Source organism: Crocodylus siamensis, chromosome 8 (assembly GCF_052110815.1).
Source record: "Crocodylus siamensis isolate JL-2025a chromosome 8, ASM5211081v1, whole genome shotgun sequence".
Lineage (NCBI taxonomy): Eukaryota > Metazoa > Chordata > Crocodylia > Crocodylidae > Crocodylus > Crocodylus siamensis.
In genome coordinates, this window is record NC_143402.1 from 78,328,688 (window position 1) to 78,345,291 (window position 16,604).

General features: G+C 62.9%; 3 protein-coding genes across 9 annotated transcripts in view; 2 read left to right on the top strand and 1 right to left on the bottom strand.

Moving 5' to 3' along the window:
- The window catches only part of SLC38A10 (solute carrier family 38 member 10), a 40,656-nt gene extending 32,777 nt beyond the window's left edge, over positions 1-7,879 (top strand). The window contains exons 13-16 of one of the 2 annotated variants that reach the window (XM_090059373.1): positions 170-622; positions 1,151-1,273; positions 4,564-4,743; positions 4,852-7,879. In XM_090059373.1, the coding sequence (XP_089915499.1) occupies positions 170-622; positions 1,151-1,273; positions 4,564-4,743; positions 4,852-5,972 (1,877 nt within the window). In that variant the 3' untranslated portion in view covers positions 5,973-7,879. Of the gene's footprint in view, positions 1-169; positions 623-1,150; positions 1,274-4,563; positions 4,744-4,848 lie in introns of both variants that reach the window. The other variant, XM_090059372.1, reaches the window with a different exon arrangement.
- Positions 7,880-8,719: 840 nt separating this feature from the next.
- NDUFAF8 (NADH:ubiquinone oxidoreductase complex assembly factor 8) lies at positions 8,720-9,950 on the bottom strand. Its single transcript, XM_090058916.1, has 3 exons — positions 9,752-9,950; positions 9,541-9,651; positions 8,720-8,972 (listed from the first exon to the last, which is right to left on the bottom strand). Exons 1-3 carry the CDS (start codon positions 9,824-9,826, stop codon positions 8,952-8,954), a joined length of 207 nt encoding a protein of 68 aa, XP_089915042.1. The 5' UTR covers positions 9,827-9,950; the 3' UTR covers positions 8,720-8,951.
- A 116-nt stretch (positions 9,951-10,066) lies between these two features.
- Positions 10,067-15,913, top strand: TEPSIN (TEPSIN adaptor related protein complex 4 accessory protein). 6 transcript variants are annotated; one of them, XM_090058906.1, is made up of 13 exons: positions 10,067-10,274; positions 10,927-10,999; positions 11,211-11,302; positions 11,412-11,505; positions 12,020-12,087; positions 12,248-12,326; positions 12,518-12,589; positions 12,957-13,160; positions 13,475-13,649; positions 13,887-14,000; positions 14,230-14,308; positions 14,478-14,612; positions 14,979-15,913. In XM_090058906.1, exons 1-13 carry the CDS (start codon positions 10,233-10,235, stop codon positions 15,561-15,563), a joined length of 1,812 nt encoding a protein of 603 aa, XP_089915032.1. In that variant the 5' UTR covers positions 10,067-10,232; the 3' UTR covers positions 15,564-15,913. The 6 variants fall into 6 exon arrangements, with proteins under 6 accessions (XP_089915032.1, XP_089915033.1, XP_089915036.1 ...); XM_090058907.1 differs by having other exon boundaries at positions 11,469-11,505; XM_090058910.1 differs by having other exon boundaries at positions 10,163-10,999; positions 11,213-11,302; positions 11,469-11,505.
- The last annotated feature ends 691 nt before the right edge of the window (positions 15,914-16,604 follow it).

A 16,604-nucleotide genomic window follows, 5' to 3' on the forward strand; every position in this document is an offset into this window, starting at 1 on the left:
AGGCTCCCTCCCCTGCCCTTCCTGGGACCCAGATCCCTTGCCTAATGCTTCCTGGAAGTTGCTAGCTCCAGGGCAGACAGCAGCCTCTGGGAGCAGGGTGCACAGCTGTTCACATGGGTATTCAGCAAGCTGCCTGCCTCCTGACCTCCCCTCCTGGCCCCCTGCACAGGGATTGCTCTTCCCGTGGGGGAGGCCCACCGCCATGAGCCGCCTGTGCCACACGATGAGGTGGTGGTTGACGAGCGGCGGGAGCAGGAGGACTCGGAGGAGAACAAAGTTCCCCGGGAAGGAGCCCAGGAGAACCTGCTGCAGCCGGCTGTGGGCGAGGAGCTGGCTAGACCCGTGCAGCTGGATCCCGAGAAACAGGAGCTGCACCCAGACCAGGGTGGGGCCCCGAAGCAGCTCCGGGGTAAGTTTGACAGCCCCGTCGAGGATGTGGGGGATGCCCCAGAGATGCAGGCCCCGCGGCAGGACGGCCACCCACCCTATAAAGACCTGGAGCCACGTGAGGCCAGAGTGCCAGCTGCTGCCCAGCCAGGGGGTGGAGAGCCCGTGGAGAAGCCCCAACTGCCTGGGAACGAGGAGGAAGTTGTGAAGCCCGCGGAGAAGGAGGCTGATCCAGGTAAGTCTCCTGCTCTGAGCCAGTGTCTCTTGGTGCGTGAGGGGAGCTACAGGTCCTGGCTACCTGCCTTTCAGCACTTCCTTTTAATTCTGCAAATATGCACAGTCCCTCCAGCAGCTGCTGAGGAGAGGGGAGGGGTCTGGGTGCTTTGACAGCTTTGATGCTGTCTGTCGGGCCCTTGTTTGTGGGTCTGCTCTATGTCAGACACTGGCCTCTTCTCCTGCGTCTTGAAACTCGCTGGGGATTCCGAGCTGAGAGATCTTGACAGGTAACACGTTGCAAAGCACCCATCTAGAAGCGGCTAGGACCATTGTTGCCTGTTAATTGGCTGAGGTTGTTAGCGTTGGCTCACCGCCAGCAGGCTTTTGGATAGTTAAATAAAAATTTGTTTACAGCTTCCCTCACCATCATTATATATGTGTGTGTGTGTGTGTGTGTGTGTATAAACCATGCTGGCTGGTGGGGGGAGAGGGGCTGCAGAGCAGCGGCTTCCCCAGCTAACGGGCTTGTGGGGCTGCGTGTTCGCAGGGGAGAGGCAGGAGCTGCCTCCACCAGGCAGGCCGGACCCAGCGCTGGTGCAGCTACCTGAGCAGCATGAGAGCCGCATTGCTGAGGAGCAGCACCCAGAGGGCGTTGGCAGCAAGATGGAGGGTGAGTGCCTCTGCCTCCGAGTCTGTGTGTGTGTGGGAGGGGGCTTGGGGTCTGGCTGTGGTGCTGGGACTCTGATGCACAGTGCCCAGCATGGACTTCTGGGGAGCAAAGGTGAGCCAGCTTGCTCCGGGGAGCACGTCGCTCCCAACCAGAGTCCCCTCGATGGCTGTAGTGATTCGTGGGCCAGTGGTTCTTCCTGCAGAGGGTGGTGTGCAGTAAAGCACAGCTGATGCTGAGCCCAGCTGGTGCTGTGACCCACCTCCTCCATTACTCTGTTACAAAAGCAGAGCAGGCCCTGGGGGAGTGGAACAGCCTGGCTTCTTGCCAAGCAGGCACACGTCTGCCCCAGTGCTGCTGTGGAGGCATCGTCATGGAGCTTTATCTCCCCATGCCCTCGCCATGGCTGTGTGCTAGCTGGGAGCATGTGGGGCTCAGTTCCTTGTAGCAGAGCAGTGATCTCTTGGGGCCTCCATGACCTCTTCTCCACCTTGTCACTACCTCCCCATCTGTTTCCCTTGTTGGCCTCTCAGCCAGCACAGTGGGTATTGCTGGCTATAGAGTTGGGCAGCCTTGCTGGGCCTGCTGTTGCTTGTTTTTGGGGCTGCATGGAAGAGCTGGACTTGGGGCTTGTGCATGGGGCAGGCCACTTTCCTGCTACCGTGTACTCTTGGCCCCCAGAGGCTGTGGAAATGGGCCTTTGGAAATGCATGACCTTTCCTTCTGGCTGGTGCCCTGCAAGCCACAAGCTCCCTGGCCCAGTAGCCCATAGGGGTGAAACTCGGTGCAAGGATCCTGTGTGAGAGTGGGGGGAGACCTTGCTAGCCTTGTGTGCTGGGCTGACTCATTGGCCTCTCCTTGGATCCAAGTGTGACATTGGGGCCACTGCTGACTGAGTACCAGCAGCTCTGCGCACAAGAAAATGCGCCCAAGCTACGCCAGCACGTGAGATGCAAGCCCAGAGCTGGCTGGAGGCTGCGGGGCTGGGTGCAGGGAATGCACGGCGGTTGTCACTTCTGCCCAGGCCAGCTCTGGTAGCGATGCTGGCTGTGCCATGTCTGGAGAGGCCGGCTGTGCTGTGTGGCAGCAGTGCCTGTGTGCAGGTAGGGGCAGGGAACCGGCCTGCAGCTTCCTGTGCAGTCTGGCATCCAGGTGCCTTTCTCATGCCAACTCTGCACAAAGACCTTCCCCCACAATCTCATTTGTTGGGAACCTCTATTGCCTTCAGACACCTTCAGCTGCTAAGAAACCAGCCTCATGGCTCTTCCTTTCGTGTTTCACTGGGACTGAAACAGCTGACGTTTTAAAGCTAGCTACAGGTACTGAGTGTGAGGACTTGCCATGGGCACGTGGAGGGTTTGCAGTCAGGCAGGCTTCAGGGATTGCAAGTGCCTCACATGTGTGCAGGGGCTGGACCTGGCTTGTGGGGGCATCTGGCTTCAGCTCCACATGGTGCATAGGCCTTCTTGCCCGCACTTTGGCCTGCAAAGGGCTACCTGGAGCTCCCACATTCCTCTCTGCACCGTGGAGTCCCTCCAGGAGGGGCTGAGGAGAGAAGCGCCTGTGCTGCTTCTGTATGAGGCGCAGTTGTGGCGTCGTCCAGGGAAGCTGCTTGCAAGCAGACGGCATCTCCAGAGCTCTCCGCACTGTGGTCTGCCCCAGCCCTGCTCTCAGCCCCTGGCGTGCCCCAGCCCTGTTGTGTGCCTGTGTTTTTGTAATGACTTCAGCTGTTTTCTTATAAAGAAGCATGTCCCAGGCCAGTCCCCAGACTGATGAGATGGCCCCAGCCTCCTGGCTGTGGCTAGGATCAAAGGACAGCAGAGACCCTGCAGTCAGTGAGGCCCCACAGGCCTGTAGAGAGCTCAGCATTTGGCTTTAAGCTCCCCTTTGCATCCTTCGTTCCCCAAAGGCAGCCATGCTGAGTGGTGGCCATGAGGCCTGGGGAACCCAGGCACTGGCAGGGACTTTGGTTTGAGCGTTTGCTCAGAGCTAGGTGCCAAATGCAAGTGAAAATGGGGAAATAAATTGCTCTGAAAACAACTTTGCACCCCCAACCTCTGATCCCCAGGATGTCACGTGTAGATGGGGCAAGGGGGGAATCCCAGACCTCCTTGGTGTGGCACATTCGGCTGCGTGCGGGCAGGCTTGTGCTTTAACTGCCTGGCGGGGTGCTGGGCCGGGAGAAGCTGCACGTGTTGGCTGGGGCAGCATCCCTTCTTAATTTAAACGGCATTTGACAGGCTGTTAATCTTTGACACGGTTTCCTTTGGGCATTGTGTTTGGGAGGCACCGAGGGGCTTGGAAGCAGAGTTGCTAGGCATGGGACGGGGCGTGGGGCAAGCTGACACCAAGCAGACTGTCTCGGGGGCCCATCTCTGAGGGAGAGGATGAGGAGGGAGCAGCTCCTTCCTTGTTCATGTGCTCTGTAGGGCGCTGGCGGCTGGCTGCCTCTCCGTAAAAAGCTTGCTGCACAGAGGCAGCTTTAGAGAGAACACGCAAAGTTCTTGCTGTGATTTTATGCGCTGAATTGGGCCTCTGGCCCAGGTGTAGGGTGGGTGTGTGGCTACACCGCCATTAGCTGGAACAGATGTGGCTGCTCCTTCCCTCTCTGAGTGGACGTGGCCTCCGAGTGCAGGCTTGTGTAGCAGGCAGAGCAGCCGTGGGTCAGCGCGGGGGTTTAGCTAACCCACACCTGCTTCCGAGGGGTAGGGGAGGGGCTGGGCTAGACATCGATGAAACGTGGTGGACTCGCATTGGAGAAGCAGAGCAGCCTCTTCCCAGCCTGGCCCCCTTCACATGTGTGCAGGGCCCTGCCCACCGTAGCTTGCCCCACCCAAATTCTGCCCCTTTGCTCTGCCCTGGTGGGTTCATTGGTGATGTGTGCTGGGTACCACTGGCAGGGGAAGCTGTGGGTGTAAGAGGACAAGCAGACATGTCTTGTGATAGGGTACACCCCCCACCCAGTTCAGCACGGCTCAGGAACCACTCAGTGCTTGGGGCCCAGCTCTAGTTGAGGCTGGAGTCTTGCTCTCGCACATGCTTGTAGGACTCCCGGCAGGTTGGGGCTGGCTGCTAGGGAGGGACGTCACAGTCCGGCCCACAGCCAGGATGATGACAGCTAGGGGCATTCTGGTCCCTGAGGCGGAATGGGCTCTAGTGGGACTGGAGCAGGAGGTGGCAGCCTGAAGCGAACGCCTTTGGGGCAGGGTGCAGCGGTACCATGGGGGAGCACAAGTGCAATGCTCCCCTTCACCTGTGCTGCCCTCCCCATCCCTCTCTGTTTGCCTTTGCAGACGCAGGGAAGGACAAGCTGCTGGACCACGCTGTGCTACTGCAGGTGATCAAGGAGCAGCAGGTGCAGCAGAAGCAGCTGCTGGACCAGCAGGCCAAACTGCTGGCTGTGATTGAAGAGCAGCACAAGGAGATCCACCAGCAGAGGCAGGAGGAGGGGGGCGAGGAGAGGCCAAAGCAAGGTAAGGTGCCTGTTCCTGAGGGGCTATTTCCTGGTCTGGGGCAACACAAGCTCCCCACAAAGGGGGGTCCTTGTACAAACAGGCTCTTGGTTTCTGTTTCCGCAGCAGAAGTGCAGCCCGAGCTTGGTGCAGCCCCTGCACAGAGCAAAGAGGAAGCAGGCCAAGATCTTCAAGAAGATGGTGCTGCCAAGCACATCCCCAAAGAGAAGCAGAGCCAGCTTCAGCCTGGGCCTGACAGCCCAGCCCTGAACCTGGCAGAGCAGCGCAGAGGAAACGACGAGATGCAGAAAGAGGCTGGGCATGGGCGTGAAATCCCTGTGGTGCCACTAAAGGATGGGAAAGTCCCGCTGCACAAGGCAGTCCAGGCTGGGAAGAGCTCCATGGAAAAGGCTGGAGAGCCTCTGCCTGCCGCCCAGGCAGCAGGGAACCCTCCCGAGCAGGCAGCTGTGGCCAGGGAGCTGGGAAGAAGCCATGAAGCTAAAGCTGCTGGCAAGCTGCAGGAGAAGAGGGATCATGTGCCAAAAGCTGCTATGGTGGCCAGGCCTGCTGGTGACCCCCAGCGAGAGCCGCCAGAGGCTCCCAGGATTCAGGAAGTGGCAGGCCAGAGTCCGAAAAGAGACCCCGGAGCAGAGCGGAAAGACAAAGCAGCAAATGGTGCAGAGCCCCAGGACCCAGGCTCCCCACCTGATGCTGCAAAGAACCTACATGTGGAGAACATGCAGCACAAGGCAGAGCCCCCGCAGGCTGCCAATGCCAACAGGGGCAATCGGGTGGGCCAGCTGAGAGACCAGGCCAAGCTGGAAAGTGTCCAGGAGAAAGCCAGAGATGAGGCCCAGGAGGCTCAGGGAAAGCCAAGGCACATGGATGACAAGCTCGAGGAGCCTGGGAAGCAGCAGAGCTCCAGACTCGAGGTTGCCTTGAAGCCTGAGAAGGGGGCGGCCACTAGCAGGGACGAGCAAGTGGAGCATGACCATGGCAAGCCCAATCGGGACCTGAAGCTGCAGGCAGACTTGGACCTGCGGCGCCGGCGCCGGGACTTGGAGGAGGAGGGGGCAGGCGCAGCAGCAGGAGGTGGCATTCTCATTGGCCTCCACCCCGTCCCTGACGTGAAAGTGAACGACCTGCGTGGTGCGCTGGAGACGCAGCTGCACCAGGCAGCGGGAGGCGCCCAGCCGGTCATCTACAGCCGGCAGATCAAGCAGGTGCCTGCAGCCGAGGAGGACGGGTGACTGGCAGGCCATGCTTTGGGGGTGCCGCGGGTGGCCAGTGCTGAGGGGTTGGGTTAGCCAGGGACCACTTAGCTGTGACTAAGGGGCTGATGGTCTCAGTGAGCAGCACTTCATGTGGCCTTGGCCTTTGGGCTCTGACCTGCGGGAACTCCCCCTGGAGCTGCCCAACCAGGCTTAACATTCCTGCCCGAGTGTGTTGTGGGGGGTGACAAGATTGAGATTGTCAGTGACCCTGAAAGAAAAGCTCCCATCGTCCTCTGGCTTTCGGAGGTCACTTGCCTGCTCAGGAGTCCAACCCCCCTACCACACACTTTCCAAGGACCTCTGTCTGCTTCGTGCCCAATGAATTGCCTTATCCCTCCTGTGCCGACATCTCTCTCCAGGACCAAGGTCCCTGCCATGCTGTCCAAAGTGTCTGTGCAGACCCAGATCTTGGGGGATGCTGTGGAGAGCAGACCAGCCCAGGCAGAGGGTGTGGTGGGCTCAGAGGCCTGTTCTGAAGCACGTGTGCATATGTCCACTGGCCTCGTATGCCTGGTGGGGAGGTGAGTGGGGGGAGTCCTGCTTTAGGAACAGGCGGAGTCAGTCTGCGATGCCGCCTTAAACAGGCATGACGCCTGCCGTTGTGCTGCCTCTTGCTCCCAGGGATCCGCTTGGCAATAACAAGGACTCCCCCCTTTCCACCCTCCCACCTTGAACAGGACTGTTTCTGTCTGCATGTCTGAGCTGGGAGCTCCCCCATCCCTGGCACACTCAGGGGCTCACGCTGGGCACAGCCGGTGCCTCCCTCCCCAGCAGAAGCAGCTCAGGCTGCTGCAAGCATGGCTGAAAAGGGAGCGTGCGGAGCAGAGCTGGCTCAGGCCTGCCTACCTACCTCGCTTCTCCCTGGGCAGGGTCCATCTTTCCCCAGACCTGGCCTGCAAGGTGTTTGAATCCATGGATGTTCCTGTGGGAGCAACAAACGGAAATCCATCCTAGGGCAGCCTGCCAGGGAGTGACCGTTGCTTGGTAAATGTCAACAGACGAAGCCACATTGAAGGTGGAACATAAGCAAACCCAGACCCAAAGCTTTTCCTCGGAGGACGGGAACGCCCCCAGACCGCAGCACTGTGGTGGTTTTATATGCGTATAACTGTGTTGTCTTAACTGCCTCTTGCAGTTCATCCCAGGTTCAGGGGCTAGGTCACTGTCATACATGGAGGTGTTGCAGCGACCTGTCAGACAGGCAAGCTACAGGGAAGACTTTGCCTTCAGGCCATGGTGCCTGGCTCTCCCAGGCAAGGAAGAACCAGACTTTGCCCTGTAACGTGGGCTTGTTTCCTGCATGTCGTCAGTGCCACACCTGCTCACAAGGTGACCCATACCCTCGCTCTCCTGCGCATCTGATACGATCGTCGTGGCCTTAATCGTCAGGATTCCCTGCAATACTCAGAGGTGCCCCATCTCGAAGCACAATGTAATGTAGCCAGGAAGGTTTGTCAGCTCCGTTGTCAGCTGGAGGCCTCTCCCACTGTGTGGTGTTTGTCAAATGCAGGCTGGAGTTGGGGCAGGCAGCTGAGGTCTTGGCTGAATCAAGTACCTCCCCTTGCTGCTGCAGCTGCCCCTACAAAGGGAGGTGAGGGAAGGAGAGATGCTGCCACTTTCCCCCTTCTTGCACTTCCTCCACCTTCCTCACCACATGAATGCTGGCTCATCCAACATGCCCGTCTCCTGCCCTGCGCTGACAGCGATGTGCCTGCACCATCGCCAAAGGACCAAAGACGCTTCTGACATTCCCCAGCCAGCACGGCTGGATCCTGTTGTGCATGAGACCTCCTTGTGCTGGGCTGGGCCAAGGTGGGGACCCCGCTACCTCTCCGCGCTCAGAGCCCAACAGACCAATAAAAGTTGAAGCATTTCTATCTGAAGGCGTGTGCAGAGCATCTCAGCAGGGTCTGGACATGGTGGGGGGCATAGGGGCGGGGGGATGGCATCTGCTGCTCTGCACCAGTAGGGAGCTCCAGAGGCAAACGGAGCTCCTTCCAGCTCTTCCCCTCCCTCAGTGGCTGTGAAAGAACAGCAGGCCTCCATCTGCCTGCCCTGTAGTGCCCCTTGCCCTTGCGCTAAGGGTTCAGCACACCCAGTGCATCTCTTGCTCTCAGAGAAGTCCAAGCAAGGGAGCCTTGGGTCTAACTAGGAACCAAGGCTCCCTTCCTTCTTTTGCGTTGCCAGCACTTGCGTTGCCTCATAACGTAGCCCTGGGTATGGCTGCTATAGCATAGCTGCTATGATACGAGGAGCAGCAGACTGGGACGTAGGCCTGCCTTAGGCCCTTGAATGCTTTGCTCTCAGGGCTGGTGGAACAACCCGTGTCCACGCTGGATCTGGGTTGCCATCCAGCTTCCTCCCTGCAGCAAACAGAAGTCAAGTCCACTCTCCCTCACGTGAGCATCAGGCAGGATGACCTCAGCCCAGCCTGTGCAACAGCAAGAGGGAGTTGCTCCTTAAATGCTTCATTCTGCATCCCCCGCCTCAGTTCCTCCAGCTCTGGGCAGGAAGGGGAGCGGGTACACAGACCCCAGGGCAGCCCACTGCCGCAACACTACTTTTCACAGTGGAGCCCGGCCCAGCGCGCTACGTCGGTCAGAACTACCTGGGGGGCAAGCGGCTGGGGCCAAGTCAGGTCTCTTGGGGCCCCGATGGCTGGAGGAGCCACGTTCTTGGGGCAACTCACCGTTTACCCCATAAAACCTGAGCACAGACACAGCTCCGAGCAGTTTCAGAAGCCTTTTCCAGGCCTTTATTGACAGGCCTAGTCTGTGACCTGACTGGGGCCTGCAGCTTTCCTGTGCCCAGCCCACTGGTCCACTTCCTTCCTTCCCATCTAATCATTTGAGAGCAGGCAGCTGCTGTCAGGCTCAGGAATGCCCCAATTCCAGCTGGCCGAGCCCCAGAGCAGCTATAAATCCAGGTCCTGGATTGTTCACGGTTCCACTTGTGTCACTTCGCAGCCGCCTTTGCCTGTAAAAATAAGGGATGCAGAGGAGTCACCCTGAGGTTTGGCATCCCTGGCTGTGCCGCGGGGGCAGGCTGGGAACAGATGCACCAGAAACGGGCCGCAGACCAGAAGGGAAAGAGGCTCTCGTCCAGCCGAGGGGTTAGACAGCCTCTTCCCTATGGGGTCAGGCTGCTTAAAACACAATCTAGTGTCACTGCTTTCTTGGAGCACGCCTATAACATCACATCAGGGAAGTGGGGCAGAGCTGTGACATCACAGCAAGAAGGGGAGGACAGCTGTGACATCACACCAGGTGGATGGCATCACAGCAAGGCAAGCACAGGTCTGATATCACCCTAGGTGAGTGGGGCAGAGCAGTGACATTACAATAAGGGGAGCACAGCAATGACATCACACCAGGTGAACAGGGCAGAGCTGTGACATCACAGCAGCCCAGAAGATGCAGCAGTGACACCAGGACAGGCGAAATGAGAAGCCAGCCGCGTCGACTGAGCCAGCACAGCTATGACATCACGGCGGCTAAGCGCAGTGACATCACGACAGGGTGATTCCCGCTCCCCGGTCCTGTACCGCCCGGGCGACGCAGGCCCTCAGCGCCTCGAACTCGCGGGCGCACGCGTCCTTCCGCAGCTCGGCCCGGCCCGCCGTCGCGGCCGCCACGCACCTCCCGTAGGCTGCAGCCTGGAAGGCAAACCAGGGCGGGCGCTGAGCTCCAGAGTCGCCCGTTCATGTCGCAACATAAACATCGGATGTCGCGATATGCCCCGCCCCTGATCCCCACCTGGTCCCGGCAGCCCGCCAGCACCTCGGGGATGCGCCGCAACCGCTCGCGAGCGCGGAGCCAAGGCGCCGCCATGTTGGGTCACCTTCCCATGGGCCTCTGCTCTCCCTCGCCCCTCATTGGGCCGCCCCCCTCCGATCGAGGTCTGATAGGCCTAGCGCCCCGTCCATCAAAGCTCCCGTGGGTTTGGATTGGTGCAGCCTTTGCTCAGCCTCTCTTAGGTCCCGCCTACCCCCGTGATTCATTCTGATTGGGCCGGCTGCGCAACGCGGGCTGTTGATTGGACGCGCTGACCGGTAGTTGACTGCCCTTCGCTGCCTCGGCCCTGCCGGCGTCGGTAACGCGGGCTGCTTCCCCCTGGAGCCCCGCCCCTTCCCCACACCCATTGGGCGATCTGGGAAAGATCGCTCTCTGATTGGTACATGGGAGTTTCCGGGAGGCGGAGTCGCGAGGTCGGGGCCAGGTCGGGCAGGGTAGAGTCATGGCGGCGCCGTTGCGGGACCGGCTGAGTTTCCTGAGTCGGGTGAGGGTTCCCGGGGCCGGGGCCGGGGCCGGGGTCGGGGACGGGGCTGGGGCCACTGTTCCCCCATTTTCCCTCCCCAGGGCTGGGCTAGGGGTTGGGGCCAGGGGTTTGGCTAGGAGTGGGAATCGCTTTGTCATGATGTCACCGCTCTGGCCTTGACGTCACCGACGCGCGCCCCCCCGGCCAGCCGCCGTGATATCATAGCAGTGCTCCCTCGGTCGCTGTTGCGTCGCTGCCTTTTCATTTGCCCCCCTCCGTGTCACTGCTGTGTTCCGTGGGGGCTGTAATGTCACTGCTCTGCCTCATTTCCAGGCATGACGTCATAGCTGTGCTCCCCTTCCTGCAGTGATGTCACCCCCTGCCCCATTCACTCGTTGTCATGTCATAGCCATACTCCCCTTCTAGCTGCGATGTCACTGCTGCGCCCCATTCACCCACTGTGATGTCACAGTGCCCCCCGCGGCATCACACCCGGGGGAGCGCAGGGCGGCTCGGGCCTCGGCTGAGAGCGGAGCGAGGCTGAGCCGGGCACTTCCCCAGGCCCGTCCTGGCGGGGGCACCCTCCCCGCCCACGACAGGCCGCGTCCGGCGGGCGTCTCCCAGGCCTGCGGGGCCCCTGCCAGCCACGCCCTGGTGACCCCGTCTCTTCCAGCTGCCCACGCTGATCAAGAGCACCCTGGATGACGATGCCCCCTGCCCCGGGTACCTGTTCGAGGAAATTGCCAGTATCCTTTGGGGCTGGGCTCGGGGGCAGCGATGGGCCGGACGTGGGAGCGGGGCGTCAGTGGCCCCAGGGGATTGCGAGGGCGTGTGGGAGGCCCCCCTGAGTGCTGCAGCCGGGCAGGCAGGGTCCGAGGTCGGGGGGGTTTGGCTGCGGTCAAGCGTATGGGGACCAAGCCCACAGCGAGCGACGCTTCCTAACTCTCCGCCTCTCAGAGATCTCCCACGAATCGCCGGGGAGCAGCCAGTGCCTGCTGGAGCACCTCCTCGCCCGCCTGCACAGCCGCTCCTGCCACGTCAAGCTGAAGGTAGCACCGGGGTCAAGGTGGGGGCTGAGCGTGGGGCCGAGGGCGGGCAGATCAGCGTGGCCTGGCTTGGCCCTGGGCACGTTCCCCAGAGCCTCCCCCGTGCCTGCAGGTGCTGAAGATCCTGCTGTACATGTGCACACACGGCTCGTCACCCTTCCTCCTCCAGCTGAAGAGGAACTCCACCTTCATCCAGGAAGCAGCAGGTAGCGCAGGCCCCTGTGTGCCCTGCCTCAGCCTGGGCTGTCAGGCTGCTCCTGGGCAGGGCTGGGTGGACATCAGCCTGGTGCCTTGTGCTCCCCGGGGCTCTGCAAAGCTGCTGCAAACAGCAGCTGTTCCCCAGTGGCCCCCTGGGAACATCTGCACTGGTGTGACCCTGGGAAGGGGAGCAGGGAAGCTTGGGACCTTTTTCCAGCCACCGCTGGGAGCTCAAGTTGCTGCTGGTCTGCACCAGCTGTGGGCCAGGGTGCTTCTGCAGGAAGCCGCTGCTGGTCTGCACCAGCTGCTTGGTGGGAAGGGGGCTCGTCCCTATAGTGCTGATGCCCAGATGGGTGCACGCCCCTCAGGTCAGGTCCCTGGCACCCCGGCAGGCTGTGGTGGGGCGGGGGTGGGGGCTGGGTCTGCAGTGGGCTGCACTTTGCCCTTGCAGAGCTGCACTGAGGCTAGACGGTGCCGCGTCCAGCCCAGACTGACCCCTCACCACCCACTTCTGCCTCGCAGCCTTCGCGGGTCCCCCGGATCCTCTGCACGGCAACAGCTTGTACCAGAAGGTCCGGGCAGCTGCGCAGGTGCGTCTCGCCTCGGGCTATCCCAGAACCCAGAGAACGGGGGCTGAGGTTCCTTCGTCCTGCCTCTGGCTTGGTGCTGGACTCAGGACTGGCAGAGCTGGCGCTGAGGTTGCTGGGGGTCCCCGTAGTGACCCCGCGCCCCCTATGGCTCTGCCTGCAGGACCTGGCCAGTGCGCTGTTTTCGGACACCTTGCTGCCCCAGCCCTCTGCAGCGCCTGCCAGGCTGCCCCCCGCAGCAGGTAAGCACATGGGCCGCCCCATGCCGCTGCTCTGGGAATGGGTATCGGCTTTTCGCTGAGAATCCCAGCCCAAGGAAAGAGCCCTGTGGCCCTCCCACCCCCAGTCCTGCCACATCACTGCTGATGGGCCATGGCCTGCCTGGTACAGATGCAGCCAGCATCCCCAGACCCTGAATTGTCTTCTGTTGCAGGAATGGGGGCCAGCTCCAGCCCCTGCAGCTCCCTACAGGGCTTCGGCTTCACCCGGGAACAGGGCAGCTCCGGTAAGTCCGGGCACAGCGTAGGGCTGGGGCACCAGCACCCTAGGCAGGGAGAGCAGTCCTTGGTGCCCTGTTGCCCCTGCTTCTGGCATCGGGGGGTCTGTTTCATACCAGCCGTGGCATCTTGGGGCTGTCGGGGCTGGGCTTCCCAGTGGGCAATGCTGCTAGGTGCTGAGGCAGCTTGAGTCCCTGCAGCTACCTCTGTGCCCTGCCTGGGCAGGGGTCTGATGCCTCAACCCTGAAAGAGCAGAAGCTGCTTGGCTTTGTGGCTCTGTGGCCACTGTCCTGCTCTGCTCCTGTGGCCTGGGGTGGCTGATTCTGTGCCCAGATGCACAGACTCAGGCCCTGCCCCCATCTGGCTCTGCTACAGCTTCCCCCGGCGAAGCCTTGCTCAGCACCATCCAGAAGGCAGCTGAGGTGGTCGCCAGTGCTGTGCTTCCCAGCCAGGACCCGCACTGGCCCCAGGGCAGGGAGCTGCAGGAGGACGCCTACCAGCCCGTGACAGCGCCCTCCCCCGGGAGAAGCTACGCGGGGTCTGAAAAGCCCCTGGCCCCTGCAGCCCACAGCATGCGAGGTAGGTGCAGAGCCCCACGTGAGACAGATGGGAGCAGCTCCTAGACCCTTGGGAATCTGGGCTTCTGGTGCCTGGCTGGAGGAGGAATGTGCCAGCATTAATTTAATCGGAAACAGCAGCGTCAGAGCAGAGCTGGAGGCCTCCCAACCTGGGGGTTTGTAACACCCTGCATGCTGAAATGCAGCCGGCAGTGACAGCTCGGGACGGGGGAGGTGGTGGCTGCCTGCGGGCGCCTGTACGGCCCGGGCTGCAGCGGGTCTCTGCCGCATCCTAGCGGCGTGTTAGAGCCACGCTCCTGGCCCATCTCCCTGCAGTGAGTCACCAGCCGGGGCAGCCGGGCGGCGGCTGGGAGGAGACGGACAGCGGGCGCAGCTCCCAGGACTCCTCGCAGGAGAACGGCGAGCTGAGCCGCACCTCTGACTCCTGCAGCAAGTCGGGCAGTGACAGCCACTCGGGGGCCAGCAGGGAGCTGGGGGGCATCGCGGAGAGGTGGGAGCAGGACAGGGGGGCTCGGGGCTGGGTACAGCTGGGGTTACAGCCCTACGGCAGGGCGGACAAGGTGGGCAGTTGGGTGGGGAGAGCAGGGACTGAAGCTCTCCGGGGTGGAGCAGGGGGAGCCTTGGAGATAGGCTGGCTAGTGGAAGAGTTCCCGGGTTGGGGAGCAGAGCTGTGCCCCCCATATCTCCAGGACCCAGTGGTGGAGCTGGCATCTCCCCCCTGCCGCAGGGTGGAGGCTGACAACCGGGGCGACTGCCTGCAGGAGGGGAGCCTGGTGAGCGGGCTGGCCCATGGTGTCAAGGTCTTCCTGACCCGTGAGGAGGTGCAGCACTTCGTCAAGGAGTAAGAGCCTGGCGTGTCCCCTCCCCAAGCCCAGCTTGGCCCTAGCCCCACATTCCCTGCCCTTCCTGGGCTGGCAGTGCCAGGCACTGTGGCAGGGGGAAGCTGAGGGGCAAATGGAGGATGGTGGTGCCCCTTGACGGGCAGGGGGTAGGTGGTCCAGGGTGGGACGTAGCAGCCATCAGCAGGCCAGGCTCCCCACCCCCCAGTTGAGTGCGGCCCCTCTCCCCAGATGCGGGCTGCTGAACTGCGAGGTGGTGCTGGAGCTGCTGAACCGAACGCTGCAGGACCCCAGCGACTGCGCCCGCATGGTGAATGGGGCTGTGGGGGGAGGCTGAAACAGTCCCAGGTTACTAGCGGGGCTTTCAGGCCATGGCAGGGGCAGCCAGGGGGACCTGGAGGACCAGCAGCATCCATCCGCATCCCCTGGCAGAGGCTGGACTGCTGCGGGCTGACGGTGCTCCCTGGGTGTCCCCGCAGCGGGCCATGTGTGCCATTTCCGCCCTCATGTGCTCCGACCTGCTGGCCCCGGACCAGATCCTCCTGATGACCCGGCAGCACCTGCAGCAGCTCAGCCAAGGCAGTCCCGGGCCCGTGGCCAACAAAGCCACCAAGGTGATGCTCAAGGCTGGCTCCTCGGGGAGCGGCTCCATGGGAAGCAGCTCCTGGGCTCTGCTGCCCCCCAAGACGCAGCCACCGCTCCCTGCCTTGGCACTGTGAGCATGGGGAGGGCTGCCAGGCACTGGCCGAGCGCTGCTTCCCAGAGCCCGTGGGATCCTGCCCCAGGGTCTGGTTGGTGCAGGCAGGAGGGGGTGCGGCCTGCCCTGCTCTGGGAGACTGGGCATGGCCTTGCTTCCCCAGCCCCATCACAGCTGGAGGGCCCGGCCCGGGGACCTCCACAGCGCACGGTGCTGGAGCCGGGGGCCAGCAGGGACCTCCCGGGGTGTATGGCCCTGCTGACGTCTCACTCCATCCTCCCAGATCCTGAGGCAGTTCGAGGCCCTGTGCAGCGGCCGGACCCCTCCCGTGAGCTGCCCCCTGGACCTGGCTGCCCCCGCCGGAGGGCCAGCCCAACGCACGCGGGACCTGCTGACCGACACGGTGCCTCTGGCAGGGCAGAGAGTTCTCCAGCCCATCAGCCTGGCCCTGCTCCCCTCGGGGGCGTGGGAGACTCCCGACCAGGACCCCTGTCTCTCCGCCATGCCAGCTCGCCCGGGGCAGCTAGAGGCAGATGCGGAGACCTGCGAGCAGGCCGGGGACGCGGCGCCCGTCTGCCCCTGCCAGCAGGAGGTGGCCTGCCGACTGGCGGGGGCACGGCCTGCGGAGGATGGCGCTCACGTGGACCCCGGGCACGCACAGACGCTGAGCGGCGCGGGGGCTGCGGCCGTGCCCCTGCTCAGCCTCTCCCTCTTCGCTGGCATGGAGCTGGTGGCCCCTTCGGATGCAGCGCTGGCCACCGGCGGGGAGTCAGCGGTCGCAGCCCCATGGAGGCCGCCCCACGCTGGGGACCAGGGAGACCCCGCAGGCGACTTGGAGCCCTCCGTGTTCTCCTTCCTAAACATGTAGCTGCCCTGCGCTCTGGCAACAGACTGGGCATGGACCGGCTGCCCTTCGAGGCCGCCCCTTCTTTCGGGCAGGAGGTGTGCTTGTAGGGCGGCACGTGGCCGAATCCTGCTGCACCCGCCTGGCAGCAGATGGACCTGGCGGAGGACGTGGAGGCCCCAGAGCCCTGATCTCCCTGCTGCGCATGCCGGCTGAGGACGGCTTCCCCTGTGCTGCAGGGGAGGGAGGGGGGTGAGGCTCCATCTCCTGGTCCCCCGAGGGGGGGATTCGCACGTGCTCGGCTGGCTCGTCGCACCCCTACCCTGCTGTCGTGGGTTGGGGGGCTACAGCCCAGAGGCAAGGGGCTGCTCTGGGCTCACCGGTGAAGCATCGACTGCTGTAAGGAGTTGCAGCGGCCTCAGCGGAGTCGCTCCCGAGCCGTCCGACCGGGCCCGGGCTCGGGCTCGGGCTCTGCGCCCGGTCGCTGTAGGCGCATCTTGGGCCTTCGGAGCGGCAGGGCGGGAGGCATCGGACGAGCGGTATCCCAGGCCCCCACGGCCGGACCCTCGCAGAGCGCTACCGTTGCAGACGCCCGTGCCTCGCTGCCGGGGGGCGGGTGGGGTCGGCCGTGGGACCAGGAGGAGGGCCCGTGCCCGGTGGGGACGGGGACGTGCCACGTTCACGGACCCCAGGTGTTGCTGCTAGGTACCTGTTAATAAAAGGAGCACAAAGCCGTGCACATGGAGAGCTAGCTCGGCTCCCTTGTTGGGGGGTCGATCGTCGGGACCCGTGTCCTGCTTCTTTTGCCCCCCTTGCCCCTGTGCCGCGGCAGCGTGGCTGGGCCATCGCTTTCCTTGCCCTCCCTGCCCCTCCTCACGAGCCCCAGGGGCCCGCGTGCCGCTTCCTCCCCGCTTGCTTTGCTCGTTCCTCGGAGGCCGGATCCCTGCTCAAGGCCGCGGGAGGCTTACCCCGGGTTGGGGAGTGGGGGCACGAGGCCTGGACGTGGGAGCTGCTCCCCGCCCCGCCCTGCTCCGACCCCGGCGGCGTTTTTGCCCGTGGAGCAGG

What these genes read in the sequence shown, in the direction of transcription:
- NDUFAF8 (XM_090058916.1), bottom strand. Translation starts at nt 9,826, where the DNA reads ATGGCGGCGCCTTGGCTCCGCGCTCGCGAGCGGTTGCGGCGCATCCCC. An exon ending in TGGCGGGCTGCCGGGACCAG is followed by an intron (nt 9,652 to 9,751) that starts GTGGGGATCAGG and finishes TTTGCCTTCCAG; the next exon opens with GCTGCAGCCTACGGGAGGTG. An exon ending in GGGCCTGCGTCGCCCGGGCG is followed by an intron (nt 8,973 to 9,540) that starts GTACAGGACCGG and finishes TTATTTTTACAG; the next exon opens with GCAAAGGCGGCTGCGAAGTG.
- TEPSIN (XM_090058906.1), top strand. Translation starts at nt 10,233, where the DNA reads ATGGCGGCGCCGTTGCGGGACCGGCTGAGTTTCCTGAGTCGG. An exon ending in CCTGTTCGAGGAAATTGCCA is followed by an intron (nt 11,000 to 11,210) that starts GTATCCTTTGGG and finishes TCCGCCTCTCAG; the next exon opens with AGATCTCCCACGAATCGCCG. An exon ending in CAGGCTGCCCCCCGCAGCAG is followed by an intron (nt 12,327 to 12,517) that starts GTAAGCACATGG and finishes CTTCTGTTGCAG; the next exon opens with GAATGGGGGCCAGCTCCAGC.